This window comes from Oncorhynchus nerka, linkage group LG13, assembly GCF_034236695.1.
Source record: "Oncorhynchus nerka isolate Pitt River linkage group LG13, Oner_Uvic_2.0, whole genome shotgun sequence".
NCBI classification, from domain to species: Eukaryota; Metazoa; Chordata; class Actinopteri; order Salmoniformes; family Salmonidae; genus Oncorhynchus; species Oncorhynchus nerka.
The window spans coordinates 33,747,856-33,775,732 of record NC_088408.1 but is presented as its reverse complement, the minus strand read 5'-3'; the positions used below and the strand labels follow the sequence as shown (position 1 = coordinate 33,775,732).

General features: G+C 42.6%; 3 protein-coding genes across 5 annotated transcripts; 2 read left to right on the top strand and 1 right to left on the bottom strand.

Moving 5' to 3' along the window:
* The first annotated feature begins 518 nt into the window (after positions 1-518).
* pbk (PDZ binding kinase) lies at positions 519-18,063 on the top strand. Of its 3 annotated transcripts, XM_029676753.2 has the most exons (6): positions 519-626; positions 834-1,024; positions 1,215-1,524; positions 2,368-2,497; positions 17,183-17,350; positions 17,475-18,063. In XM_029676753.2, the coding sequence occupies exons 2-6, from the start codon at positions 846-848 to the stop codon at positions 17,720-17,722; spliced, it is 1,035 nt and encodes a 344-aa protein (XP_029532613.1). In that variant the 5' UTR covers positions 519-626; positions 834-845; the 3' UTR covers positions 17,723-18,063. The 3 variants fall into 3 exon arrangements, with proteins under 3 accessions (XP_029532613.1, XP_029532615.2, XP_029532614.2); XM_029676755.2 differs by lacking the exon at positions 519-626 and having other exon boundaries at positions 807-1,024; positions 17,490-18,063; XM_029676754.2 differs by lacking the exon at positions 519-626 and having other exon boundaries at positions 807-1,024.
* Positions 18,064-18,065: 2 nt separating this feature from the next.
* On the bottom strand, positions 18,066-22,441 carry LOC115139410 (N-acetyltransferase ESCO2-like). The gene is made up of 11 exons (XM_029676752.2): positions 22,358-22,441; positions 21,770-21,832; positions 20,757-21,654; positions 20,568-20,655; positions 20,434-20,473; positions 20,107-20,257; positions 19,858-19,989; positions 19,564-19,653; positions 19,275-19,418; positions 18,752-18,936; positions 18,066-18,567 (listed from the first exon to the last, which is right to left on the bottom strand). The coding sequence occupies exons 2-11, from the start codon at positions 21,817-21,819 to the stop codon at positions 18,435-18,437; spliced, it is 1,911 nt and encodes a 636-aa protein (XP_029532612.2). The 5' UTR covers positions 21,820-21,832; positions 22,358-22,441; the 3' UTR covers positions 18,066-18,434.
* Positions 22,442-22,519: 78 nt separating this feature from the next.
* ccdc25 (coiled-coil domain containing 25) lies at positions 22,520-27,569 on the top strand. The gene is made up of 8 exons (XM_029676756.2): positions 22,520-22,708; positions 23,092-23,139; positions 23,251-23,290; positions 25,061-25,188; positions 25,307-25,410; positions 26,418-26,620; positions 26,728-26,773; positions 26,912-27,569. Exons 1-8 carry the CDS (start codon positions 22,684-22,686, stop codon positions 26,939-26,941), a joined length of 624 nt encoding a protein of 207 aa, XP_029532616.1. The 5' UTR covers positions 22,520-22,683; the 3' UTR covers positions 26,942-27,569.
* The last annotated feature ends 308 nt before the right edge of the window (positions 27,570-27,877 follow it).

Genomic DNA, 27,877 nt, shown 5'->3' with positions numbered 1-27,877 from the left:
AGACATCTGCTCAAATGTGGCTGGATAAATAACAAATGGAACACGGAATTTGTTCCTGGATCTGCAGAATATCTGAAATTCTGGATATCTGTAAACTACTGGAATCCAGGATTCGGGCCCAAAGATAAAAATGTAAGAAAAAGGAAGTTTCATTATATAGCTTGATGGTTTTTGCAACTGCACTTGAAGAAACTTTCAAAGTTCTTGAAATGTTCCGTAGTGAAGGTGTTCTTAATGTTTTGTGCACTCAGTATAGATGTGCCCACAGTCCACACACAACTTTCCTCTCTATTTAGCGCTTAAGTCTGCTCTCTGGTGGTGTAATCAATGTATTTTACTTTACAAATATTTTCTACAAGCATAAACAGAGTTTTAATCAAACAAGAAACACCATTAGCTACATCAGTACATTATATTATACACAAAACAATGTGTTAATGCCCCTGACCTGTATTTCAGATAGTTGGGAGGCTACATATTTTAGAAACGCTTTTTTCAATAATTTTGACAGTTTGTCCTCCTAGGGCGCCTGTATTTGACATACGAAAACATTTTGGATTTTTAAACGTTGGGCGCCTTTTCTACTGCATCTTTTGTGATCAAGACAATACAGGACATAAATATTGGTAAGAATAATCAATGAATTTGTTCATAAACCTTTATCACATTATGCTGTAATGTTAGTTACGTAAAAATATAATATTCGCACTTGAGTAAATTAGGTCGTTGATCGCTAATTTTGGGTCCTTGCGATATATTATGATTGTTATTGAAGTTAGCTAGCCAGCTTTGCTAGCATTGAGGTACTTTGACTATGTCTTATGTGTTCACAGATCGGTGAAAGAATGGACTCTTCTATTGCCAGTGATGTGAATGCATTTAAGACGCCCTGCAAACCATACAAGATTAAAAGCCCTCTCTCTGATGGCGCACCCAGTCCTAGAACCCCTATAACCATCCCTGCCTCCCCTTTCATGAAGAAACTGGGATGTGGAACTGGGGTGAATGTTTATCTCATGAACAGGTTTGTTTTGTGGGATAACCTTTATGTAATTCATCCTTAATCCCAGCCAACTATAGACATATTTCCATATGTTAAATACACATCATTGGTATATCTTTCCTATACATCTCTTTACAGTATATTCTGTCATTTAGCTTCTCAATATTACCTATGGAGTTGGTATGTCATGTTCCTATGTGCTCTTTTGCAGACTTGGTACATTTAACCAGTCTCCATGGGCTGTCAAAAAGATCAACAGCAAATGTGCCTCAAAACAGGTGGCTGTATTCCAGAGAAGACTCAGTGACGAGGCAAAGATCCTGAAAGGCCTGCACCACCCAAACATTGTTGGATTCCGTGCCTTCGCCACTGCCAAGGATGGCTCCAAGTGCCTGGCCATGGAGTATGGTGGGGAGCAGTCCCTGAACGACCTGATAGAGAGGAGGAGAGAGGAGGGCCTGAAGGCTTTTCCAGCTGCCACCATTGACAAAGTGGCCTTACATGTGGCACGTGGCCTACAGGTAACATCCTGCTCATCTTTTGAATCTAGTTTTCACCTGGTATTGATCTGGAATGGGTTACAGGGGGAGGAATGGAGATACAGCTTGTAACATAAAGCTGTAATACCAGGAGTACTGTAGATGATCATCCAGCTCATCGATATGGATTGGCTCTATTCTCATGCTTTGGGGCAGAGAGGTCATGTGAGCAAATGTAATTCAAGATTGCTGTTATACATTTCCCCTCAATCAACATTTACATTTACATTTAAGTCATTTAGCAGACGCTCTTATCCAGAGCGACTTACAAATTGGTGCGTTCACCTTAAGACATCCAGTGGAACAGCCACTTTACAATAGTGCATCTAAATCTTTTAAGGGGGGGGGGGTGAGAAGGATTACTTTATCCTATCCTAGGTATTCCTGAAAGAGGTGGGGTTTCAGGTGTCTCCGGAAGGTGGTGATTGACTCCGTGAATCAACGTGAATAATACGTGGTGATGAAGGGTATTTGAGTTTCTCCTCCATTATTGTCAGTACGTCAACAATTTCAGGTTTAGGATTTCAAATGTTCTGTAATCCCCTGAAGGGGTGTTGCTTTATGCAGCAGTTCTTAAACAGCACCATTACTGAGTATAGGAATCTTTGATTCATGGCCTAGCTATGACCAAATTAACTGAAAAACCACCATGAAACACCCCTCTTAAATGGAAATGATTTTCCTGTTTTCTCATTCACTGTCAGTTACCAGATGCTTCATGTTATTCCATATTTTAATGGGAATCAAACGCATATGGCTGTGTAGAATTTGGTATAGAAAATATATTAAGGAAACGCTTGAAATGTATATTTGTTTCACCTTCAGTACCTTCACAACGCGAAGAAGCTACTACATGGCGACATGAAGTCTTGCAATGTTGTCATCAAGGGAAACTTTGAGACTGTCAAAATCTGTGATGTGGGAGTCTCCTTGCAGTTGGATGAGAATATGAAAGGTAGATATCACCATCTGAGCTCAATACATACACTCAAACACTGGTAAAATAGGCAGGACTTGGTATTTTGGTCTCTTTTCTACATCTGTTGCTGTTGTTAGACAACCTGTCTTTGTCTCTGTTTAGAAAGTGTGAACCTGAGAAATTAGACGGATGTAGGACCTGAACAAAATGCATTCCTAGCCCTCTTTAGTTTAGGTCTTGGGGTGTAATGCCAAACATCTGTTGTTCTTGCAACATAGCTGTTGATGATTTTCACAGTGTTGCGCGCACTCATGTCCTGAGCCTAATGGAACACATGCCCAGTGGTTACATCATGCTCATGCTTTCTGGGAAACACAGCGTTTCTATTCATAGTAGGGATGCTGTAGGGAAGGGTATAGAGTAACAAACAATGTGCAGGTGGTTTGCTATGTAAACAATCTATTTTATTCATCAAATTGTATTTGTCACATGCACCGAATACAACAGCTGTAGACCTTACCGTGAAATGTTTACTTACAAGCCTTTAACGAACAATGCAGTTCAAGAAATATAGTTAAGGAAATATTTACAAAATAACCTAAAGTTTAAAAAAAAGTAAAACAATAAAATAACGAGACTATATACCCAGGGGTACCTGTGCAGGGGTACCGGTTAGTCGAGGTCATTAGTACATGTCCAGTAGGTAGGGGTAAAGTGACTACGCCTAGATAATAAACTACGAGTAGCAGCCGTGTTAAAAGAAAGGAGAGGGGGTGTCAATGTAAATAGGCCGGGTGGCCATTTTTATTAATGTTCAGCAGTCTTGGGACTTTGGGGTAGAAGCTGTTAAGGAGCCTTTTGGACCTAGGCTTGCCATGCGGTAGCAGAGAGAACAGTCTGACTTGGGTGACTGGAGTCTGACATTTTTTGGGGCCTTCCTCTGACACCACCTGGTATATACAGTGCATTCGGAGAGTATTCAGACTCCTTGACTTTTTCCACATTTTGTTACGTTACAGCCTTATTCTAAAATGGATTACTTTTCTTCCTCATCAATCGGCATACAATACCCCATAATGACAACCAGAAAACAGGTTTTTAGAAATGTTTGCAAATGTATTACACATAAACTGAAATGCCTTATTTACATAAGTATTCAGACCCTTTGCTATGAGTCTCGAAATTGAGCTCAGGTGCATCCTGTTTCCATTGATCATCCTTGAGATCTTTCTACAACTTGAATGGAGTCTACCTGTGGTAAATTCAAATGATTGGCACACACCTGTCTATACAAGGTCCCACAGTTGACAGTGCAAGTCAGAGCAAAAACCAAGCCATGAGGTCGAAGGAATTGTCCTTAGAGCTCCGAGACAGGATTGTGTCGAGGCACAGATCTGGGGAAGAGTACCAAAACATTTCTACAGCATTGAAGGTCCCCAAGAACACAGTGGCCTCCATCATTCTTAACTGGAAGTCGTTTGGAACCACCAAGACTCTTCCTAGAGCTGGCCGCCCAGCCAAACTGAGCAATCAGGAGGGGGGCCTTGGTCAGGGAGGTGACAGAGAACCCGATGGTCCCTCTGAAAGAGCACCAGAATTCCTCGGTGGAGACGGGAGAACCTCCCAGAAGGACAACCAGCTCTGCAGCACTCCACCAATCAGGCCTTTATGGTAGAGTGGCCAGACGGAAACTACTCCTCAGTAAAAGGTACATGACAGCCCACTTAGAGTTTGCCAAAAGGCACCTAAAGACTCTGACCATGAGAAACAAGATTCTCTGGTCTGATGAAACCACAATTGAACTCTTTGGCCTGAATGCCAAGTCTCACGTCTGGAGGAAACCTGGCACCATCCCTACGGTGAAGCGTGGTGGTGGCAGCATGCTGTGGTGATGTTTTTCAGCTGCAGGATCAAGGGAAAGATGAACGGAGCAAAGTACAGAGAGATCATTGATGAAACCTGCTCCAGAGCGCTCAGAACCTCCGACTGGGGCGAAGGTTCACCTTCCAACAGGACAACGATCCTAAGCACACAGCAAAGACAACGCCGGAGTGGCTTCGGGACAAGTCTCTGAATGTCCTTGAGTGGCCCAGCCAGGGCCCGGACTTGAACCTGATCAAACATCTCTGGACAGACCAGAAAATAGCTGTGCAGAAATGCTCCCCATCCAACCTGGCAGAGTTTGAGAGGATCTGCAGAGAAGAATGGGAGAAACTCTACAAATACTGGTGTGCCAAGTTTGTAGCATCATACCCCCCCCCCAAAAATGCATACATTTGCAAAGATTTCTAAAATCCTGTTTTTGCTTTGTCATTATGGGGTATTGTGTGTAGATTGATGAGGGGGGAAAAACAATGTAATCTATTTTAGAATAAGGAAATGGGGATACCTAGTCAGTTGTACAACTGAATGCCTTCAACTGAAATGTCTTCTGCATTTAACCAAACCGCTCTGAATCAGAGGCTGTAATGTAACCAAATGTGGAAAAAGTCAAGGGTTCTGAATACTTTCCGAATCCGCTGTGGGTCCTGGATGGCAGGAAGCTTGGCCCCAGTGATGTACTGGGCCGTACGCACTACGTGCCTTAGTCGGATGCCGAGCAGTTGCCGTAACAGGCGGTGATGGAACAGGTCAGGATGCTCTCGATGGTGCAGATGTAGAACTTTTTGAGAATCTGGGGACCCATGCCAAATCTTTTCAGTCTCTTGTGGGAGAAAAGGTGTTGTCGTGCTCTCTTCACGACTGTCTTGGTGTGTTCGTTTGTTGGTGATGTGGACACCAAGGAACGGGGGCGTGTTCGGCCCTCAGTTTTCTGTAATCCACAATCAGCTCCTTTGTCTTGCTGAGGTTGAGGGAGAGGTTGTTGTCCTGGCACCACAATGCCAGGTCTCTGACCTCCTCCCTATAGGCAGTCTCATATTTGTCTGTGATCAGGCCTACTACCGTTGTCTTCAGCTAAATTAATGATGGTGTTGGAGTCGTGCTTGGCCACACAGTCGTGGGTGAACAGGGAGTACAGGAGAGGACTAAGCACGCACCCCTGAGGGGCCCCCGTGTTGAGGATCAGCGTAGCAGATGTGTTGTTGTCTACCCTTACCATCTGGGGGCGGCCTGTCAGGAAGTCCAAGATCCAGTTGCAGAGGGAGGTGTTTAGTCTCAGGGTCCTTAGCTTAGTGAGCTTTGGGCACCATCGTGTTGAACACTGAGCTGTAGTCCATGAACAGCATTCTCACATCGGTGTTCCTCTTGTCCATGAGGTTGTAGAACCTCTCAAAGAGAAAGGCAGGACAATACAAGTCTATATATTCTTGTATTTCAGAAATAGGCTGTAGGCCTACAGTATATAGTAGGCCTACAGACACAATAGTGAATCATTTGAACTGTCAAGTGAAATGCAATAAGAGTTTTTTTAACCTCAAACTAAATGCAGAAAAGCTTTGTTTGCATATCGATACTTGTATTTAGACTAAAATTGCTAATAGCGTCGATCCTATCCTGGTAACTTGAATCCTTCTTTTAGTAAATATTTTGAGCAATGTGTATGTAATTAATTATAGTTATAGACATTAACATGGGTAGGAACAAAAAGGGTCTAAAAAAAGTTTACAATATCTCAATGTATTATATAATTGGGCTTTTAGGCACATCAATTCCTCATCTGGAGAGCACCTCCTCCCAGCTGCCCACTGCATTGAGGCTAGGAAACACTGTCACCACCGATAAATCCACTATAATTGAGAATTTCAATAAGCATTTTTCTATGGCTGGCCATGCTTTCCACCTGGCTACCCCTACCCCGGTCAACAGCCCTGCACCCCCATCAGCAACTCGCCCAAGCCTCCCCATTTCTCCTTCACCCAAATCTAGATAGCTGATGTTCTGAAAGAGCTGCAAAATCTGGACCCCTACAAATCAGCCGGGCTAGACAATCTGGACCCTCTCTTTTAGAGGTTGACCGATTTATGATTTTTCAACACCAATACCGATTATTGGAGGACCAAAAAAGCAGATGCCGATTAATCTGGACAATCTGGACCCTACAAATCAGCTGGACAATCTGGACCCTACAAATCAGCTGGACAATCTGGACCCCTACAAATCAGCTGGACAATCTGGACCCCTACAAATCAGCTGGACAATCTGGACCCCTACAAATCAGCTGGACAATCTGGACCCTACAAATCAGCTGGGCAATCTGGACCCCTACAAATCAGCTGGGCAATCTGGACCCCTACAAATCAGCTGGACAATCTGGACCCCTACAAATCAGCTGGACAATCTGGACCCCTACAAATCATCTGGACAATCTGGACCCTACAAATCAGCTGGGCACTCTGGACCCTACAAATCAGCTGGGCAATCTGGACCCCTACAAATCAGCTGGACAATCTGGACCCCTACAAATCAGCTGGACAATCTGGACCCCTACAAATCAGCTGGACAATCTGGACCCCTACAAATCAGCTGGACAATCTGGATTAATTTATTTATTTGTAATAATGACAATTACAACAATACTGAATGAACACTTATTTTAACTTAATATAATACATCAATCAAATCAATTTAGCCTCAAATAAATAATGAAACATGTTCAATTTGGTTTAAATTATGCAAAAACAAAGTGTTGAAGAAGAAAGTAAAAGTGCAATTTGTGCCGTGTAAGAAAGCTAACGTTTAAGTTCCTTGCTCATGTAACGGATGTGAAACGGCTAGCTTAGTTAGCGGTGCGCACTAAATAGCGTCTCAATCAGTGACGTCACCTGCTCTGAGACCTTGAAGTAGTACTTCCCCATGCTCTGCAAGGGCCGCGGCTTTTGTGGAGCGATGGGTAACGATGCTTCGTGGGTGACTGTTGTTGATGTGTGCAGAGGGTCCCAGGTTCGCGCCCGGGTATGGGCGAGGGGACGGTCTAAAGTTATACTGTTACACTCAGAACATGAGAACATATGATAGCTGGTGGTTCCTTTTAACATGAGTCTTCAATATTCCCAGGTAGGAAGTTTTAGGTTGTAGTTATTATAGGAATTATAGGACTATTTCTCTCTATACCATATTATGTATCGTATATATCGTATTTCATATACCTTTGACTATTGGATGTTCTTATAGGCCAGGGGTGTCAAAGTCAAATGGACGGAGGGCCAAATAAAAAAATCAGCTACAAGACGAGGGCCGGACTGTTCGAATGTTCATTGAAAAATTTTTAAATGACGCATATAGTCTAGTGAACCTAATTGAACCTACTGAAAACCTAACAAATATATTACAATATGATCAGATAAATAAAGCAATATTTTCTTATGGCTCTGTCAGTAATCTTTAATTTTCAACAGACACAAAAGACAAATTTCCTTTATATAAATATCCCCATAACATGAACATTAAATGAAAGAAACCGGTATTCAAGGCACCATCAGTAGACTATATTTTCTATTTTAGCAAAAGTGGGCTAAATTTACTTCAAAGAAAAAACAATAATAGCAATTTTCTATCATCCACTCAACTGAAATATTTTTAAATATAATTGGATTGAAATACAAAAAATAAAGTGCAAAAATCTATTAATCAAAAACAACACTTTGTTTAAGGAGAAGTAACATGCAGTGAAAACAAATATTACATTTTAACTTTTAAACTTGAACTGAGTAAAAACTCTAAATATGTGATTGCACAGTAATGTTCACTTGTTTGAGGTTGAGGGTGATACTTGGTGGTGTCCCATCTTTTCCACAAGTTCATCAATGTTCGGGTAAGGCTCTGAGCTGAAGAAATCCTCAGAATTGAGTGGAGGTGTTCAGCAGTAAGTCGACTTCTGTGTGATGTTTTGTTCAGGTTCATCAAAGAAAACAGTTGTTCACACAGGTATGTGCTGCCAAACATAGACAACGTTTGAGCAGCCTGGATGCGCAGCTGGGGCATTGTGCCGGGGAGGAAACGGGCGAACTCCGCAGCACCCACTGCCGCATATTTTACCCTCAGTGCATCATTGCATTGGAGGTCAATCAACTCCATTTGGAGGTTTGGTGGTGAGCTTTCCACGTCAACAGCAAATGGGTTACCGAGCAGTTCCAACCTGCTTTTTTGTGCTTCAAAGTCAGCAAATCGGCGTCGAAAGTCAGCGGCAAGCATACCTATTTTATCAGCCAACTGTGTGCTCGGAACGCACTGGTAGAGAGCTTCTCTTTCATGGTCTGGCAGCTGGGAAAGTGGCTCAAATTTTCTTTCCGCATCTGCGTCTCCCACAGAGTCAGTTTGGTTTTAAATGCCTTCACTGTACTGTACATATCAGAGATGACACGATCCCGACCCTGCAGCTGCAAGTTTATTGCATTCAGATGACTCGTAATGTCACACAGAAAAGCCATTTCACACAGAAACATTTCGTCTCGGAGTTGTGTTGTGTCTTTCCCTTTGCTGTCCAAGAACAGACAAATCTCCTCACGAAGCTCTAAACATCTTTGAAGCACCTTTCCCTGGCTTAGCCATCGCACCTCTGTGTGATAAGGCAAATCACCATGCTCCGTTTCTAACTCCGTCAGAAATGCCTTGAACTGGCGGTGATTCAAACCTTTGGCTCTGATAAAGTTAACTGTGCGCGTGATGATGCTCATTACATGCTCCATTTTCAAGGCTTTACCGCACAACGCTTCCTGGTGTATGATACAATGATAAGCTGTCAGCTCACCTGTCGCGTTTTCCTCTTGCATCTTTTCCCGTATCTTCGCCACCAGTCCGCTCCTGTGTCCACACATCGCAGGTGCTCCGTCGGTTGTCAAACCCACGAGTTTTTCCCAAGGCAGCTCCATCTCATTTACACATCTTGACACCTCTTCATACAAATCATGCCCCGTAGTTGTGCCATGCATAGGACGTAAAGCCAAAAACTCCTCTGTCACGCTTAGGTTGGAGTCCACTCCGCGGATGAAAATTGACAACTGGGCAATGTCAGAAATGTCGGTGCTCTCATCCACAGCCAAGGAATATGCAATAAAATCTTTTCCCTTTTTCACAAGCTGCTCTTTTAGATTGATGGACAACTGGTCTACTCTCTCGGCAATGGTGTTTCTGCTCAGACTCACATTTAAAAAGAGTTGCCTTTTTTCTGGGCAAACTTCGTCACAAACTTTAATCATGCAGTTTTTGATGAAATCCCCTCCGTAAATGGCCGGGCTGATTTAGCGATCTCTTCTGCCAAAATAAAACTGGCCTTGACAGCAGCCTGGCCTTGTGATTTGGCTTTTTTGAACAGAGCCTGTCGAGATTTGAGGCCTCGTTTTAATTCCTCTGCCTTTTGTAGCCTTTGTTCCATGTCCATATTCTTGTTTTTGTCCGCGTGTTTCGTTTCATAATGTCGTCTCAGATTATACTCTTTCAGTACCGCCACACTTTCTCCACACAGAAGACACACAGGTTTTCCAGCTACCTTCGTGAACATATACTCCGACTCCCACCTTGTTTGAAACCCCCGGTTCTCAGTATCCACCTTCCGTTTTGCCATTTTTGATGGGTATCTGAAAGTTAATTTTACTGTGATGCTGACGACTGCTGTGCCAATAAATATTGAAATGAAGCAGCCTACTGCTCGGTGCGTCACCTTTGCATTGTGGGAAATGTAGTATTGGTGCGTGTAAAAGATCTGCGGGCTGCCGGCTTGCTGCGGGCCGGTTCTAATAATAAATCAAGATCATCCCAGGGGCCGTAAAAAACCTTCTTGCGGGCCGGATGTGGCCCGCGGGCCTTGACTCTGACATATGTGTTATAGGCACTTTAGTATTGACAGTGTAACAGTATAGCTTCCGTCCCCCTCCTCGCTTCTCCCTGCGCTCGAACCAGGAACGCAACGACAACAGCCACCCTCGAAGCAGCATTACCCATGCAGAGCAAGGGGAACAACCACTCCAAGTCTCAGAGCGAGTGACACGCTATTAGCGCGCACCCCGCTAACTAACTAGCCATTTAACATCGGTTACACCAGCCTCATCTCGGGAGTTGATAGGCTTGAAGTCATAAACAGCGCAATGCTTGACGCACAATGAAGAGCTGCTGGCAAAACGCACAAAAGTGCTGTTTGAATGAATGCTTACGAGCCTGCTGCTGCCTACCACCACTCTAGAGAAACTAGTAATATCATCAACCATGTGTAGTTAACTAGTGATTAGGATTGATTGATTTGTTTTCTATAAGTTAAGTTTAATGCTAGCTAGCAACTTACCTTGGCTTACTGCATTTGCGTAACAGGCAGTCTCCTTGTGGAGTGCAGCGAGAGGCAGGTGGTTATAGCGTTGGACTAGTTAACTGTAAGTGCAAGATTGTGTCCCCCGAGCTGACAAGGTCGTTCTGCCCCTGAACGAGGCAGTTAACCCACCGTTCCTAGGCCGTCATTGAAAATAAGAATGTGTTCTTAACTGACTTGCCTAGTGAAATAAAGATTAAATAAAGGTGTAAAAAAAAAAACAATACCAAAAATACTGACTTTGTTATGAAAACTTGAAATCAGCCATTTCAATTAGTCGGTCGACCTCTACTCTCTTTCTAAAATGATCTGCCGAAATAGTTGCAACCCCTATTACTAGCCTGTTCAACCTCTTTCGTATCGCCTGATATTCCCAAAGATTGGAACGCTGCCGCAGTCATCCCCCTCTTCAAAGGGGGAGACACTCTAGACCCAAACTGCTACAGACCTATATCTATCCTACCCTGCCTATCTAAGGTCTTCGAAAGCCAAGTTAACAAACAGATTACCGACCATTTCGAATCCCACCGTACCTTCTCCGCTATACAATCTGGTTTCAGAGCTGGTCATGGGTGCACCTCAGCCACGCTCAAGGTCCTAAACGATATCATAACCGCAATCGATAAGAAACATTACTGTGCAGCCGTATTCATCGACCTGGCCAAGGCTTGACTGTCAATCACTACATTCTTATCAGCCTTGGTTTCTCAAATGATTACCTCGCCTGGTTCACCAACTACTTCTCTGATATAGTTCAGTGTGTCAAATCGGATGGCCTGTTGTCCGGACCTCTGGCAGTCTCTATGGGGGTGCCACAGGGTTCAATTCTCGGGCCGACTCTCTTCTCTGTATACATCAATGTCGCTCTTGCTGCTGGTGATTCTCTGATCTACCTCTACGCAGACGACACCATTCTGTATACCTCTGGCCCTTCTTTGGACACTGTTAACTAACTTCCAGACGAGCTTCAATGCCATACAACTCTCCTTCCGTGGCCTCCAACTGCTCTTAAATTAAATGCAAGTAAAACTAAATGCATGCTCTTCAACCGATCCCTGCCCGCACGTCCAGCACCACTACTCTGGACGGTTCTGACTTAGAATATGTGGACAACTACAAATACCTAGGTGTCTGGTTAGACTGTAAACCCCCCTTCCAGACTCACATTAAGCATCTCCAATCCACAGTTAAATCTAGAATTGGCTTCCTATTTCTCAACAAGCATCCTTCACTCATGCTGCCAAACATACCCTCGTAAAACTGACCATCCTACCGATCCTCGACTTCAGCGATGTCATTTACAAAATAGCCTCCAACACTCTACTCAACAAATTGGATGCAGTCTATCACAGTGCCATCTGTTTTGTCACCAAAGCCCCATATACTACCCACCACTACGACCTGTACGCTCTCGTTGGCTGGCCCTCGCTTCATACTCGTCGCCAAACCCACTGGCTCCAGGTCATCTACAAGTCTTTGCTAGGTAAAGCTCTGCCTTCTCTCAGCTCACTGGTCACCATAGCAGCACCCACCCATAGCATGCGCTCCAGCAGGTATATCTCACTGGTCACCCCCAAAGCCAATTCCTCCTTTGGCCGCCTCTATTTCCAGTTCTCTGCTGCCAATGACTGGAATGAACTGCAAAAATCACTGAAGCTGGACTCATATCTCCCTCACTAGCGTTAAGCACCAGCTGTCAGATCACTGCACATGTACATAGCCCACCCAACTACCTCAATCCCATACTGTATTTATCTTGCTCCTTTTCACCCCAGTATCTCTACTTGCACATTCATCTTCTGCACACCTACCATTCCAGCGTTTTAATTGGTATATTGTAATTACTTTGCCACCATGGCCTATTTATTGCCTTACCTCCCTTATCCTACCTCATTCGCACACACTGTATATAGACTTTTTCTACTGTATGTTTGTCTATTCTATGTGTAACTCTGTGTCAAACTGCTTTGCTTTATCTTGGCCAGGTTGCAGTTGTAAATGAGAACTTGTTCTCAACTAGCCTACCTGGTTAAATAAAGGTGAAATAAATAATACATTTAAAAAAATCTTTATTCTTAGTGTTTCTCACACATGTTCCCAACCAATTCTACTTTTGGATTTTCTGAGAACCACCAATACTCACAAATAAACTGTTGGTCAAATATACCAATGCCCAGTAAGCCTAAAAACCCATGCTTTAATCACTGTATGACATGAGTTACGAATCCCTTTTGGCCCGACAGTCTAGGGGGGATGGTAATGAGACCCGTAACATAACTCATGCAAATTATTATTGTGACAAAGTAAAAGTGTGCACGAAATAACCACAACAACAGAAATCTACCGTCAAACTCTAGGTTTATTTATAAACACACGGTAATGGGGGGAGCAGGAAAAGGGGCTGAGCTGGACCCAAGGAAAGAAACAATAAGCATCCAAAACACCCCTAAGCTAGACTAGCCTACTTTAACAACAGCTAACTAACCAAAAAAATACAGTGGGTGGTCCGCCCAGTTCTAACTAGTGTATTTAACAAAGTTCACCTACGGGTAGTGTATGCCCATGGGCGACTTGTCTTGGTTTCCCCCTTTTCCCACCAGCAACAAACAAACACCATAACCAAAAACAATACTCACAGGTGATGACAAAGTGCTATGAGGTGCTTAAACAAAAGAGAGGTTAAGACACAAAGCGAGAGTGAAACAGAGACCTACAGACATGGCATTTACAGAGAGATTGAGCTAGAGATGGCTCTAGAGCAAACAAATGATGGGGTTTTTAAACCATGGGGAAGGAACTGTGATAGGGTAGGAAATAGGAGGAGGTGTGTCTTCTGATTGATGATTGATTGTTGACTGATTGGGGAGTGATGTTTTCACCTGTGAGGGGAGAAGGAGAGAAAAGAAACACACACAGGATACACACACAGGATAACTGTATCCGTAACACTCCCACCCTTAAAAGAGCAACCCTAGGGGTTGCGACTACAGTATTCAATGAATACTCACAACAAAGCAACATCCTTGCAAAACATACAGAAATCATTTTCACACACGAGACAAAGCATCTGCCAACACATTATCAGAACAAAAACTGGTTACCCGATTTTGTCTTCGGTAACGGTCCGACACAATCAACCACCACATGCTCGAATGGTTCACCTATGACAGGTATGGGACAAAGAGGAGCGGGAGGAATAACCTGATTTGGTTTTCCTGTTATCTGACATGTGTGGCATGTCCGACAGAACTGAGCCACATCTTGTTTTAAACCCGGCCAAAAGAAATGTTGAAGGATCCGATCATAAGTTTTTGTGATTCCTAAATGACCAGACCACTGGTGATCATGAGCAAGGGATAACACATTTTGTCGAAAGGCTGTAGGAATCACTATTTGGTAAACAGCATTCCAATCTCCATCCGCGTCAACATGGGATTTCCATTTACGCATGAGATTACCATCAATGAAGTAAGCCACGTTCTTCTTCTTCACATCTTCCAATGAGACAACACTAGAAAAACATTTAGCAAGCTTGTTGTCAACCTTTTGGTTAGCAATCAGCTGCTCACGAGTGACTGGTAACTGTATTGCATCAGCAATAAGTTCAACGTTCTTTGATTCTTTCCTGGGCTGTTTGTCAGAGGTGATCAGCTTCTCAGAGGTATCACACAATCCATCTTCTTGATCAACCTCTTTGAACAGAACAGTGTTCGACAAATCTATCACGTCACCCTCTTGTAGTGCCTGAGCACGAGTGACAGCACAAGTGGGGAACACATGTGGATAACTCTGTGCCAGCTCATTCGAGAGAGAGTGGTCACTTTCATCCAATACTTCCAATACGGGTACTACCTTTCCTCCGGCAATATCGTTACCCATTATAAAGGTCACACCTTTCACTGGCAACATAGGGCGTACCCCCACTCTGAATATTCCACTGATTAACTCAGTGTACTTTCACAAAGTGCAATGGCACTGGGACAAAACCCATTTCAATACCCTGCACTAACACACTGGAACCACAATATGTATCGTCAGATAAGGGCAACACATCAGACAATATAAACGACTGCGCCGCACCAGTATCTCTAAGGATTTTAACCGGTCGTTGAGACGCTTCGTCATTCGTTAGGGAAACAAACCCCTCGAAAATGAATGGTTCATAACTGCGGTCGGGGATTGAGACTTTCAAACTACAGTTACCCTGAGGCACCTGTTTTGTTGCAGACCTCACAACCGTACGAATTAGAGCAACACCTGTTGGTGGCTTGGCACGAAGAGGCATCCCTTGTTTGCGTTTAAGCAGGAAGCAATCATTAATCATATGTCCTACTTTATGACAATAGAAACAGGGACGCTCATTCTTCTGGCGTGCTTGATATACTACTGCTGGCCGACTAGGGCTAAAGGTAGGAAACTCAGTAGCTCTACTCTCAGTTTGAGCCGAAAACACACGCTTGTGCGTCAACACAAACTCGTCTGCCAACACAGACGCTTCTGCCAGGGAGGATACTTTCTGTTCGTTTAGGTAAACTACAATGCGTTCGGGTAAGCAATTTTTAAACTCTTCCAACAAGATTAACTCCCGGAGAGAGTTGAAATCAGTTACCTTACTAGCAGCATGCCATTTATCAAACAGATTTCCCTTGTCTCTAGCAAATTCCACATAAGTCTTACTAGAATACTTTCTATGAGACCTAAATCTCTGTCGGTATGCCTCAGGCACAAGCTCATAGGCACGAAGAACAGTAGCTTTGACCACTTCGTAATTCAAACTGTCCTCCAGAGGTAGCGCTGACAAAACCTCTTGGGCTTTACCAGTTAATTTACACTGAAGTAATAGGCACCATACCTCTTCAGGCCATTTCAATGCTACGGCTATACGCTCAAATAAATACAAAAATAGGAGTCAACCTCTGCCTTAGTACCTTTGTTCAGAGAGTCAATCTGCCTACTAATGTCAAACGTGTTTGAGGACACAGCAGATGAGGACGGCTCACAAACAGGCACAGTAGGACCGGAGGCTAGCCTCGCTGTCTGCCTCCAGTTCCATCTGGCGCATTTTGAACTCCAACTGCCTTTGTTCTCTGTCTGCCTCAATTTTACACATCTCCAAATGCCGTTGTTCTCGTTCTTTTTCTGCCTCTATTTTGCACATCTCCAACTGGAGAGTCTCTCGCCTAATTTGGGCTCGCTCTTCCACCTCCAGTTGGAACTGTGCTAAATGGACATCCCTCCTGGCATCACCATTTGACAGTGGGGAGAGTGGATCAAAACGGGACAATGTGGCTGGTGTTTTAGCCTCGCCCTCATTATCAGATACCAATGGGCTTACAGGAGCAGCAACATCCCCTACAGGGGTAGTAGGCTCAGGCAGCGGTAACACAAGCACCTGCTCTTCCAACAATACATTTAATACTAGCCGTTTAACCTCCGCCTTAACTAAACTCTGCGGAATCGATACTGAATAATAGTCAGCCAAGGTCATTAAATCAACTCTACGACATTTGTCAAAAACCTCCCACGAAGGGTTATCCAAAAAGGAACTCAAATCAAAAGTAGTCATTTTACACTACTTCACAAGTGCCAAAGAAAATAGCAAACACTAATGCTACTTCAGCTATGACGCTCAACACTGAACTATACCACTACAACAATCTACATGAGCGGCATGGGTGTCAGTTATGACAGATCCCGGACGAGGACCCACTTATGTTACGAATCTCTTTTGGCCCGACAGTCTAGGGGGGATGGTAATGAGACCCGTAACATAACTCATGCAAGTTATTATTGTGACAAAGTAAAAGTGTGCACGAAATAACCACGACAACAGAAATCTACCGTCAAACTGTAGGTTTATTTATAAACACACGGTAATGGGGAGAGCAGGAAAAGGGGCTGAGCTGGACCCAAGGAAAGAAACAATAAGTATTCAAAAACACCCCTAAGCTAGACTAGCCTACTTTAACAACAGCTAACTAACTAACCAAAAATACAGTGGGTGGTCCGCCCAGTTCTAACTAGTGTATTTAACAAAGTTCACCTACGGGTAGTGTATGCCCATGGGCGACTTGTCTTGGTTTCCCCCTTTTCCCACCAGCAACACACAAACACCATAACCAAAAACAATACTCACAGGTGATGACAAAGTGCTATGGAGGTGCTTTAAACAAAAGAGAGGTTAAGACACAAAGCGAGAGTGAAACACAGAGACCTACAGACATGGAATTTACAGAGAGATTGAGCTAGAGATTGCTCTAGAGCAAACAAATGATGGGGTTTTTAAACCATGGGGAAGGAACTGTGATAGGGTAGGAAATAGGAGGTGTGTCTTCTGATTGTTGACTGATTGGGGAGTGATGGTTTTCACCTGTGAGGGGAGAAGGAGAGAAAAGAAACACACACAGGATACACACGCACACACAGGATAACTGTATCCGTAACAACATGTTTAAACCTTTTCCTGTTTCTGCTCCTCTCTCAAGTGAGTAACCCCAAAGCAGAGTATGTTGGCACTGAGCCGTGGACGCCCAAGGAAGCTCTGGAGGGAGGAGTGATCACTGACAAGGCAGACATCTTTGCCTACGGACTGACCCTTTGGGAGATGATGACTCTGGCCATGCCTCACCTGGAGATTTTGGACAGTGAAGGGGGTAAGGAGAGTTCTATATGTCTAGAGCTCATTTAAAAAGGCAATTTCACTTGTTTTGGATTTATGTAAGACTTCTGTTTGAAACAAGATAATTTGCTCAATAATGGTTTTAAATAATTGTATAGACGTTACATTCTCAGATGATTCATTGGAGGACGGCTTTGATGAGGATGCCTACTATGAGAAGTTGGGCACCCGGCCAGCGCTGGACTCTGTCAGTCTCGGGGGAGCCTACCAGAGAATGGTGGAGCTGTTCTGGCTCTGCACGGAGGAGAATCCACAGAAACGCCCCTCAGCTACCCAAATAGTTCAGGTTCTGGAGTCCAACATGCAGGTGGACAACAAAAATAGTGAGGTCATTGTCATAGACTGACCAGTCTCAAGCCATACTGTCATGACTAAACCGGTGTCCAGAAACCTTGACTTTTGTAATATCATTGTATTATTCTGTCCTGTACTCTTCTCTATGCCTGTACTCCTTTTTTCAGGTGAAACTTGTAAATAAAATGATTTACATTTCAGTATACTGCTATGAAAACAGAAGGAATTCAAAGAAGTAGGTTTTTCCTCCAGTTGTTTAAACTAGAGTTGACTAATACTTGAGCATTTTAGTAGTGTCCTGTGGGCATACATGGTTTGTGCTGCATAATCTAAAATGGAATGTGTAGTGTAGTGTCATGAATGTCAATCATGTGATTAAATACATTGCTCAGATGCTCTGCCATACTCTTTATTTAGCTCCCACAGCATTTCTGTGAATAGCAGTGGTAACTGTCATTACAGACAAACTAGTGAAATGGGTGTATTTTGGGGGGAGAAAAAAAACATTTAGTGTTGATGGAGCATGATGTATTTTGTTAAGAAGTTGGGCTTTGAAGTGTGAGAAATTTTATTAAAACTATATACAAAAGCTTTAGAAGAGAATATACTTCAGTTCAACACTAATGGAATTTGACTGCAACAGCCATAACTTGCATGTTCAACAAACCAACTTTGATTTAAATTCAACTCCTCAAAAAGTGGCAAACATTGATCAAACTCAAAGCATTAAAAAAAAAAAAAAAAGTCTGAACTTGTGCTTTAAGTTAACCAATGAAATTGTAGACCATAAATGCAGGCTTCTCGCAGTACTTCGTGGCGAACAGTTTGCCATCTGGGGTGGGGTCAGAGAAGGCTATTTCCTCCTTGGTCAGGTGGCCCCCATACACGAAGGAGTTTCTGAAAATGACATATATTCAGATTTTAAAAAAATAGCCATACATGACATCTTCCATTTAGCTATACGTCCCTGAAATTGGCCCTCAAACCAGTATGCCTGTTTGGCTGATTTTAATTGTTGTACTTCTCGGTTTAACAAATCAAAAGTAAGTTTGCACTACCTAACCTGTAATAATTTCCTAACCTGACTATGTCGAGCATGCGTGTGGCAATGCCCTTCCTCCGGGCTAGGCTGAACACCCAGATGCGGCTGACCCCACAGATGGCCTTTTCTGGCGTGGTAGAGCAGCACCAGGCTCTCTGGTGCTCCATGAAGTCCTCCCTGGTCATGTCCTTGGTCTGCTCTGGCTGCTCCAGCACTCTGAAGCCCTAGAAACAAAGGGCAAGATAGACTAATCACTCAGTCACTCTGCTAAATACCCCTGTAAGATAGCGAGTGAATTGCTATCACCTCCAGTGTGCTACCTTTCTATCTCTGAAGGAGACCCTTGGTCCCGATTAATCGTATTTGACCGAGCGTATATTTGTAAGACAATCTTTCACGTGCACACCACACACACAAAAAGTACATTATCACAGGCCTTTATATCAGCATATTGTGGTAAAAGACTCCCGATCCATTCCTGGAAAACCCACCATTTGTTTGGCGCGTTACACATCGGCGCAGAGTGCAAAAGTTTAGCAGCACAGGAGGAGAGAGAAGTTACCTGTCGTATGTGCTCGGCAATGAGGCAGCCGACCACCATCCTGTCACTGTTCACATACAGGTAGGTTTTAGCCTGGCTGGGGCAGCGGAGGGACACTTGCTGGAAGCCCAACTCGTTGTCAGCAAGTCGCCTCACATCTTCTGCCTAATAAAAAAACCATTAAGCATGAGCAAGTGCGTTCACGATTCCATTCAAACCAAATGCATAAGCACACCCTATGGGCCTAAAGTAGTGCACTATGAAGGGAATAGGGTGCTGTTTCAGACCCAGACACTGTTGATTGATAAACCTTTTTGACAGCGTATTTTGGATCATCAGGTAGAACCAGAATGATTTTTCCATCCCAGAACTCTGCTACCACCCGCTCTTTCTTCCAGCCCTGGGGACGAGAAGGAAACACTGATTAAGCAACCGTCAAAAAATCAAGAGTGAGTGGTCAGTTTCACTTTATTCGCTAAACCACGTCAACGGTTTTGGCTAAGCTTTTGTGGGGGGAAAAAAATAAGGAGCCACTCTAAAAGCAACATGCTTAGGGCAACTTGTACGAGTCGATGAAAGGGAGGAAATGCATAGTCATACGTACCACAAACTTAATTCCGTCCAGAAAACTCTGGTGGAACTGTGTGTGCTGGAAGTTGTCTTCCAGGCTGTCTGAACTGTAGATCATGCCACAGGACCCACACACAGTGGCACCAAACTGCTTCTGGCCAGCATCCTGAGGTAAACACAGAACAGAACAAAGAACATTAGCAAAGCTCACAGATGACAGTGTGAGAGGCAGTCAACGGTCATCAATGTTTCCACCCATCATCTTTCCAGAGGATTTACTTACGATGATGAGTTGATCATCAGCCTCAGCCTGTTTGTTAGTCTCCCTCTTCTTCCTGGCACTCCTCTCCTTGGCAGCAGAGGGAAGGGGGTGACTAAGGGCAGAGGGGGTGTTGCAGTTCACTGGAGAGTCCAGAGCTGCCTTCCTCTGGGGCCTAAAGGCAGAAAATAGAAAGTGATAATGCATATATACATCGATACACACATGTTGACAGTGTGTGGAGTTACTACTATTTGTCCATGTGCAAGACCGAAAATAATACCATCCCTGGAGGGCAGTAAACCATTTTAGCAAAAAAAAAAAAGATTAAATGGAAGTGTTTTTGCCTACCTCGTTGATGCAGATCCAAAGATTGGATACACAGCATCGGCTGAGGATTCCATAAAGGGGAGAGAAACCATGAATGAAAATTAAGACATTTAGTAAAAACATGAATGCTAATTGACCAACGATAAACAACCAACCTTTGACTGGACTGATGATGCCGTTTAATGGGCTAATGTCACTGAGATCAAACACGGCATCAGAACCTGTATTTGTGATCAATTCCTCCTACAAACAGAAAGAACAATATCCTAAATGTAATACAGATACAATATGCTTACAGACAGTGAGACCTATGCTAAGCACTAGTCAAGTGATATACAGCTCACCTGAATGTTTATTTCTGGGGATGCTGGACATGTGGGAGACGGAGACCGGCTTAACACAATCCTGACTTCCTTGTTCATGCCGTATTTCTCTGCTATAGCTCTGGGTGACTGGGCCTCGAGTGACTCTGGATTCTTTGGTACATCCTGCACACCGGGCAGAGACTCTGGCTCTTCCTGCAGTATCTTCACTAGAACAGCATGTCGCTGTGGAAAGGGGGCTTGTTGTACTTTTTCTGGCTTTCCCTCTAAGGCAGGAACCATGGCCTTTATTTTCTCAAATCTCAAAGCTGGCTTGGTAGATTTCGAGGCAGACTTTTTGTACATGGAGGCAGTTTTTTTTCCTGTGCTGAAAAAGGCAGCCCCAATGAAGATTTTAGGCTTAGGCTTTAAACCGCCAAAGTTCAAGATGATGCCTTTTTTCAGCTCCACTTGCTCTGTGCTGGCGGGTGCTTTAGGCTTTGAGGAATTGATTCGGCTTGATTTGGGGTTGGCGTTTCCCGTTACGCCAGTCTTCATTCCGTGTACAGTGGCCACCTTTTTGGCCTTGGTACTTTTAATCTTCATCCTTTTCTTTACAGCAGCCGTCGGCATTCCAGAAGGATCCACACTGGTCAGCCTTGGAGGGGATTTGGTCTCATTCAGCATCTTCCTCTCCAGGGGTGTCAGGTACAAAGGTTTGCGTTTACCATAGAAGGACCCTGTTACCACAGCAGCCTTGAACGGAGAGCCTCTCTTCAGAGTAATCTTTAGGGGAGATGGAGCTGGGGATCTCTGGGGAGAAGGGCAGTTCTCTTTCTCCTGGTGTTTTACAGACATCTTTAGTGGAGACTGTGGCAACTGAGATGACTTCCTTTTTACGAGAGATTCTCCATCTGTAATAGGCCTTTTGGCTGAGTTACTAAAAATGTTGGAGAATTACAAGGATGTTAGGCCCTACTCAATGTTATACGCATGAATTATTGATTAATAACTGATTTAACACATGACTTACTAATAGACATCATGTCACTCACCTGTCAGAATCAACTGAAGAGTGCTTCCTCTTCCTTGTAGTATTGGGCATGTTTGTAACTTCACTGGAAGAATAAGTAGAAGTATTAATGTTAGCTAGCTAGGTCCCGCATTGGATAATCAATAGATAGATAAATTAACCACGCAGAATCAGCTAGCATATCTAGCAATAATAATAGATAATTGCAATACAGACGTAATGGTGTATTATGTATAGACAGCGCAGCCTTTGCCAGCTGGCTAACGTTAGTTCAGTGTCTGAGTGAATAATTATTGGCGGGATAGATCTGACACAAATATTACACTGTGTGGCATATAGTTACAAAGTTAACGAAATGTTTGTGGGAATGTCCTTTGTATGATAAAACTTGACGGAGACTTTTCACTAAAAAGTTACTAATATAAAAACTAACTTTAGCTAAGTTGTTATTATTGTGGTTGAAATGATTATTGGCTTGTTAGCCAGCTAACTATTTTAGCTAGCAACGTTTTGGTGCAAACAAACAGCTGACAGGCAAGACAAAATGTAAAATGCCATCTAAAGAGTTAGCTAACTTTGACCAAATAAATTGTTCTTCAAAAATGCATACCAAATCCAAAGTGATCCAATACGTAGCAAAGTTCTGGAGTGTGGCTTGTTTTCCCCGCGGTTCCCGTGCAGACTGTTTTTGAACAGCGCGCCCAATGACCATATGAGCGCGTCCCACTTTGAAAAAAAAGTGGAGCAGCATGACCTAAGCGGAAATAGTTGGTTTGTGACCGCCGCCAACTTCCGGGTCAACTTTCCATGCGAAATTGACTGTCAGCACAGTTATCATCTCGTTATGAGGCACATTTAGTTATTTGGAACGTGTGTACAGTACTCCATTCCTATTTTGTTTCTAAAGTTTAAAACAGTTTCTTCGATTTATGCAAGATGGTGTTTTACTTCACAAGTGCCGGTGAGTAAGTGAGCTTTTCTTTAGCTGGCTATCCCGCCCATAGTTAGCACTGAACTAGCTAGCCTAGAGAATCTTCTTGAATAATTTTGTCAGATAGCTACGTTTGATTTCTAGCTAGAAAGCTTTCTTGACAAATATAATCATGAGTTGTCATTCGTCATGGATGTTTGTTGACATATTCAGGTCAGCAGATGAAGCTAGGCATTTAATTAGGAATAATAATCATGTGGAGTGGATGATGGCAGAGTTATTGTCCTGTTCTGAGAATGGACAGGAATGTGTAGCTAGGCAAATTATCATATTATTCGTGTTTTATTAGCCCCAAAGCCTTGTTGATATAGCTAACTAAAACTAACATTTGCTTTGTTTTTTTTATTGTACAGTTGTTACACCTCCCTACACTATCTACATGGGGAAAGACAAATATGAAAGTAGGTAGCTGGTCATTTTAAAGTGTTGTTTTCTAACAAACCATGATTCATGTTGTCAGCGGCATTAAAGATGCCTACTCAGCTAACTGTCTGCTTCTTTCTCACAATTAGATGAAGATCTCATCAAATATGGATGGCCTGAAGACATTTGGTGAGAAACTCATATATCTCTCTCTGCTTATAACTGAAACCATGAGCCTCTTATTGGGATTTGACCATTGAGTCTGAACATTTGTCTGATACATTACTCTATGCAGTGTTGAAAAATATCCACATGGTGGCACCTAGAGCTAAGCAAGGGTACAGTAGTCCTATATCAGCTAATAGGGCTGTGGTAGTATGTACAGTACCAATGAAACGTTTGGACCCATCTACTCATTATATTTAAAAAATAATAATAATAAAAAATAAATAAAAATATATATAGTTATAAATAGTTTTTTATATATATATATATAAACTATTTTCTACATTGTAGAAGAATAGTGAAGACAGAAACTATGAAATAACACACATGGAATCATGTAGTAACCAAAAAAGTAGCCACCCTTTCCCTTGATGACTGCTTTGCACACTCTTGGCATTCTCTCAACCAGCTTCACCTGGAATGCTTTTCCATCCAAAAGTCTTGAAGGAGTTCCCACATGCTGAGCACTTGTTGGCTGCTTTCCTTCACGCTGCGGTCCAACTCATCCCAAACCATCTCAATTGGGTTGAGGTCGGGTGATTGTGGAGGCCGGGTCATCTGATGCAGCACTCCAACACTCTCCTACTTGGTCAAATAGCCCTTACACAGCCTGGAGGTGTGTTGGGTCATTTTCCATTCTGCTCCAGAATGCTGTGGTAGCCATGCTGGTTAAGTGTGCCTTGAATTCTAAATAAATCATTGACAGTTTCACCAGCAAAGCACCACCTCCTCCTCCATGCTCCATGTGGAGATCTTCCGTTCACCTAATCTGCTTCTCACAAAGACACGGCAGTTGGAACCAAAAATCTCAAATTTGGACTCATCAGACCAAAATACAAGTTTCCACAGGTCTAATGTAATCCACATTGCTCGTTTTTTGGCTCAAGCAAGTCTCTTCTTATTATTCGTGTCCTTTAGTAGTGGTTTCTTGGCAGCAATTTGACCACGAATGCCTGATTCACACAGTCCCCTCTGAACAGTTGATGTTGAGATGTGCTGTTATTTGAACTCTGTGAAGCATTTATTTGGGCTGCAATTAATGAGGCTGGTAACTCGAATGAACGTATCCTCTGCAGCAGAGGTAACTCTGGGTCTTCCTTTCCTGTGGCGGTCCTCATGAGAGCCAGTTTCATCATAGCGCTTGAGGGTTTTTGCAACTGCACTTGAAGAAACCGTATTGACTAACCTTCATGTCTTAAAGTAATGATGTACCGTCGTTTCTCTTTGCTTATTTGAGCAGTTCTTGCCATGATATGGACTTGGTCTTTTACCAAATAGGGCTATCTTCTGTATACCTCCCCTACCATGTCACAACACAACTGATTGGCTCAGACGCATTAAGAAGGAAATAAATTCCACAAATTAACTTTCAACAAGGCACACTTGTTAATTCAAATGCATTCCAGATGACTACCTCATGAAGCTGGTTAAGAGAATGCCAAGAGTGTGCAAAGCTGTCATCAAGGCAAAGGGTGGCTACTTTGAAGAATTTCAAATTGAACAATTATTTTGATTTGTTTCACACTTTTATGGTTACTTCATGATTCCATATGTGTTATTTCATAGTTTTGATGTCTTCACTATTATTCTAAAATGTAGAAAAAAGTTTTAAAAATAAAAAAACTCTTGAATGAGTAGGTTTGTCCAAACTTTTGACTGGTACTGTATGGCATTGATTATTTTAGTATGTGTGCCTTAAGGCTGTTATAATAATTCTATCATGTGGATAAACAGGTTTCATGTGGATAAACTCTCCTCTGCCCATGTGTACCTGCGAATGCCTAAGGGACTGACAATAGAGGATATTCCCAAGGAAGTCTTGATTGACTGTGCACAGCTTGTGAAAAACAACAGCATCCAAGGTAATACATTGAGTTTCCTGGTGAGTTTGATACAAATAACAGAGTAGTTAATACAATATCACAAGCATTTCCAGGAAACTTGGTGATAGCCTTTTAACTCTTAATTACTCTTTAACAGGTTGTAAAATGAACAACATCAATGTTGTCTACACACCATGGGCTAACCTAAAGAAAACAGGAGACATGGATGTAGGCCAAATAGGTTTCCATCGACACAAGGAGGTCAGTGATCTTTCTGGCATAATGAATCTGTGTTACTTTCAGATCTGTCACTTTTATATGTGTCTCATCATGTATTGTTCATATGTTCTTTGTTTCTATAGGTTGTTATCAATAAAACGTCACAATAAGGTGCAGAGCGTTGGATTTGCCTGCTGGGTTGCAAGGAGACCCCCAGCTCTGCTAACACCATTGATAACTGCGTGTCGTTTTCAAGGGATTGTTAAATAAATGTGAACTATTTGGTTTTAATATATATATAATTTCAGATAACTGAGGGTAGACTCACGATATCTCTCAATATTGTCCTCCATTAATTGGATTAAAGTGAACTATACCTGACAGGTATGTGTGGTTTAGGTTAATTTGTGTGCTCTGCCTGTCAAGCAGCAGGACACATACAAATTATTCTCTTCAACATTGTTTTAAAGAGAGTTATATCACAATTGCTGCTGACAGACATGATTGGCTACATCAATTGATGGACCATGTCAAATTGTCTAGCTAGCTAATAACAGATCACATCAATATGGCTAGTTAACAAGCTAACTTTCAGTGGTGATGACAGTAGTCCGACTGTGAACTTTACCAGGACGAGGATTTGCAGATGTCAAGCTCTTTCCAAAAGCCTAATCTCTGATGAAGCAAGCTAAATGACACATGTTGTAGCTAGCTACATGCCAAATGGATAGACTACCCTCGTATATCTAAAAATATATTGTCAATTTATGTTTACTGATCATGAAAGGGATGCAGTTACATGCTGTATACGTCTAATTATAAAGCTAAATGTGGAATAATTGGACATGTGTAGTTCTGACTATGCTCTTCAAGAGGTGATGACATTAAAACCAAATGGTTATAACATTTATTTAACAATCCTTTGAAAACGGCATGTAGTTGTCAATGGTTTTAGCAGACCAGCCAAATCCAACACTGCACCGTATTGTGAGGTTTTGGTCATTTCTATAAAACGATCATTGAGACCTGTTTTGTCAACTGTTTTGTAGGTGAAGGTCGTGGCAGTAGAGAAAAAGGTCAATGAGATAGTGAACAGGGTGGAGAAAACAAAGGACGAGCGATACCCTGATCTAGCAGCAGAGAAAGAGTCTCGGGACAGGGAGGAGAGAAACGAGAAGAAGGCCCAGATACAAGATCTGAAAAAGAAAGAGAAAGATGACATAAAAAAGAAAAGAGAGCTGGAGGAGCTCAAGTAAGTTATCTCCCTAGCTACATCATCTATGTTCGACTGGCATCCCAAAACACCACGTGTCACTTCTGTGAATGATATGAACTTACACTGTAATTGTTCCTAAACAGAAGTTATTCTTCGCTGATGACGAGTGACAATATGACAACAAATGAGGTGAGTTGATTAACAAAATCCGAACAGAGTTATAATCTGTTTCTTTCAGAAATAGACTGGCCTGTTAATCGTTTATATGACTGTTGTTGCAATACGACCATTCAGTGTGTCAGAAATGGATAATGGAGTCTTTTTCAGGATGGAAATGATTCGGATGACTTCATGTAAAAAGAGAAACTGGGACATCGGAGAAACACCATCCCCTGAAATGTAACATTGTTGGATTGCACTGTTATACACACTGTTATACCGGACAGTGCTTTGACATTGTGTGTATAGATCGATAAACTTGCTACTGTATTTTTGGAACAGTACTCGTGCCAATTATGCACAATTTCAGGACCATAGTGAACTGCTTGTTTTCCCTACGCTTCTTGAATTTCAAAGGAAAAATTCAAACATCATTGGTATCTTGTACTTTTACATCCTCTGCTTGACTGACGAGGGTAACGGCAATTCCAGATTCCTCAGACAAGTGCTGTCAAGGATTTAGTCTTGGGACTGCTATTCCTTACACGCTCTATGATCTAATTCAGTATTGGTGCATGTTGACCTAATGATATGAATGAATATATGATCTCCTGACCAGTATGTCTAGCTATGGGTGAAATGAATATGTACTTTACATCTATTATAATTTACCTGGCCGATGGTGTAGACTTTGTCCTGTCCAGAGACTGGAGTCTAGTAAATGTTTCCCCATGAGGCCATGCAAAGTAAGTTTTTATCTTGAATGTTTCTTTGTAATAGCCGAAAGAGCGCTGACGTTATTAATAAAATTCCCCTTGTTTATTCATGCAAAGTTCCGTTTTTGTTTTAAATTGAACTGCCCAGAAGGTAGAGTAATTGCCCAGGTCATTATTTAGAAAACATGTTGAAATAGCTTTGCTAATGAAGAGTGAGACATTTGAATGGTTTGAGCTACTTGGTCCTTTATTAGTCATATGGGTACCATTCTTTCCCCTACCTATTCCAAGTGCTTTTTGTCAGGGTAACGGATCAGGTTTCTCTTTCCTGGGTCATGATCAGAGCTAGGATTTAACATGCTGGATTTTCAGTATAAAGCACGACATCTCTTCATTTCTCAATGCTGTGTATGTATGA

What these genes read in the sequence shown, in the direction of transcription:
- LOC115139410 (XM_029676752.2), bottom strand. Translation starts at nt 21,819, where the DNA reads ATGCCCAATACTACAAGGAAGAGGAAGCACTCTTCAGTTGATTCTGAC. An exon ending in TCTTCAGTTGATTCTGACAG is followed by an intron (nt 21,655 to 21,769) that starts GTGAGTGACATG and finishes CAACATTTTTAG; the next exon opens with TAACTCAGCCAAAAGGCCTA. An exon ending in CCCCAGAAATAAACATTCAG is followed by an intron (nt 20,656 to 20,756) that starts GTGAGCTGTATA and finishes TTCTGTTTGTAG; the next exon opens with GAGGAATTGATCACAAATAC.
- pbk (XM_029676754.2), top strand. Translation starts at nt 822, where the DNA reads ATGTGTTCACAGATCGGTGAAAGAATGGACTCTTCTATTGCCAGTGAT. An exon ending in AATGTTTATCTCATGAACAG is followed by an intron (nt 1,025 to 1,214) that starts GTTTGTTTTGTG and finishes GCTCTTTTGCAG; the next exon opens with ACTTGGTACATTTAACCAGT. An exon ending in GATTTTGGACAGTGAAGGGG is followed by an intron (nt 17,351 to 17,474) that starts GTAAGGAGAGTT and finishes ATAATTGTATAG; the next exon opens with ACGTTACATTCTCAGATGAT.
- ccdc25 (XM_029676756.2), top strand. Translation starts at nt 22,684, where the DNA reads ATGGTGTTTTACTTCACAAGTGCCG. An exon ending in GAAAAACAACAGCATCCAAG is followed by an intron (nt 25,189 to 25,306) that starts GTAATACATTGA and finishes ACTCTTTAACAG; the next exon opens with GTTGTAAAATGAACAACATC. An exon ending in AGAGAGCTGGAGGAGCTCAA is followed by an intron (nt 26,621 to 26,727) that starts GTAAGTTATCTC and finishes GTTCCTAAACAG; the next exon opens with AAGTTATTCTTCGCTGATGA.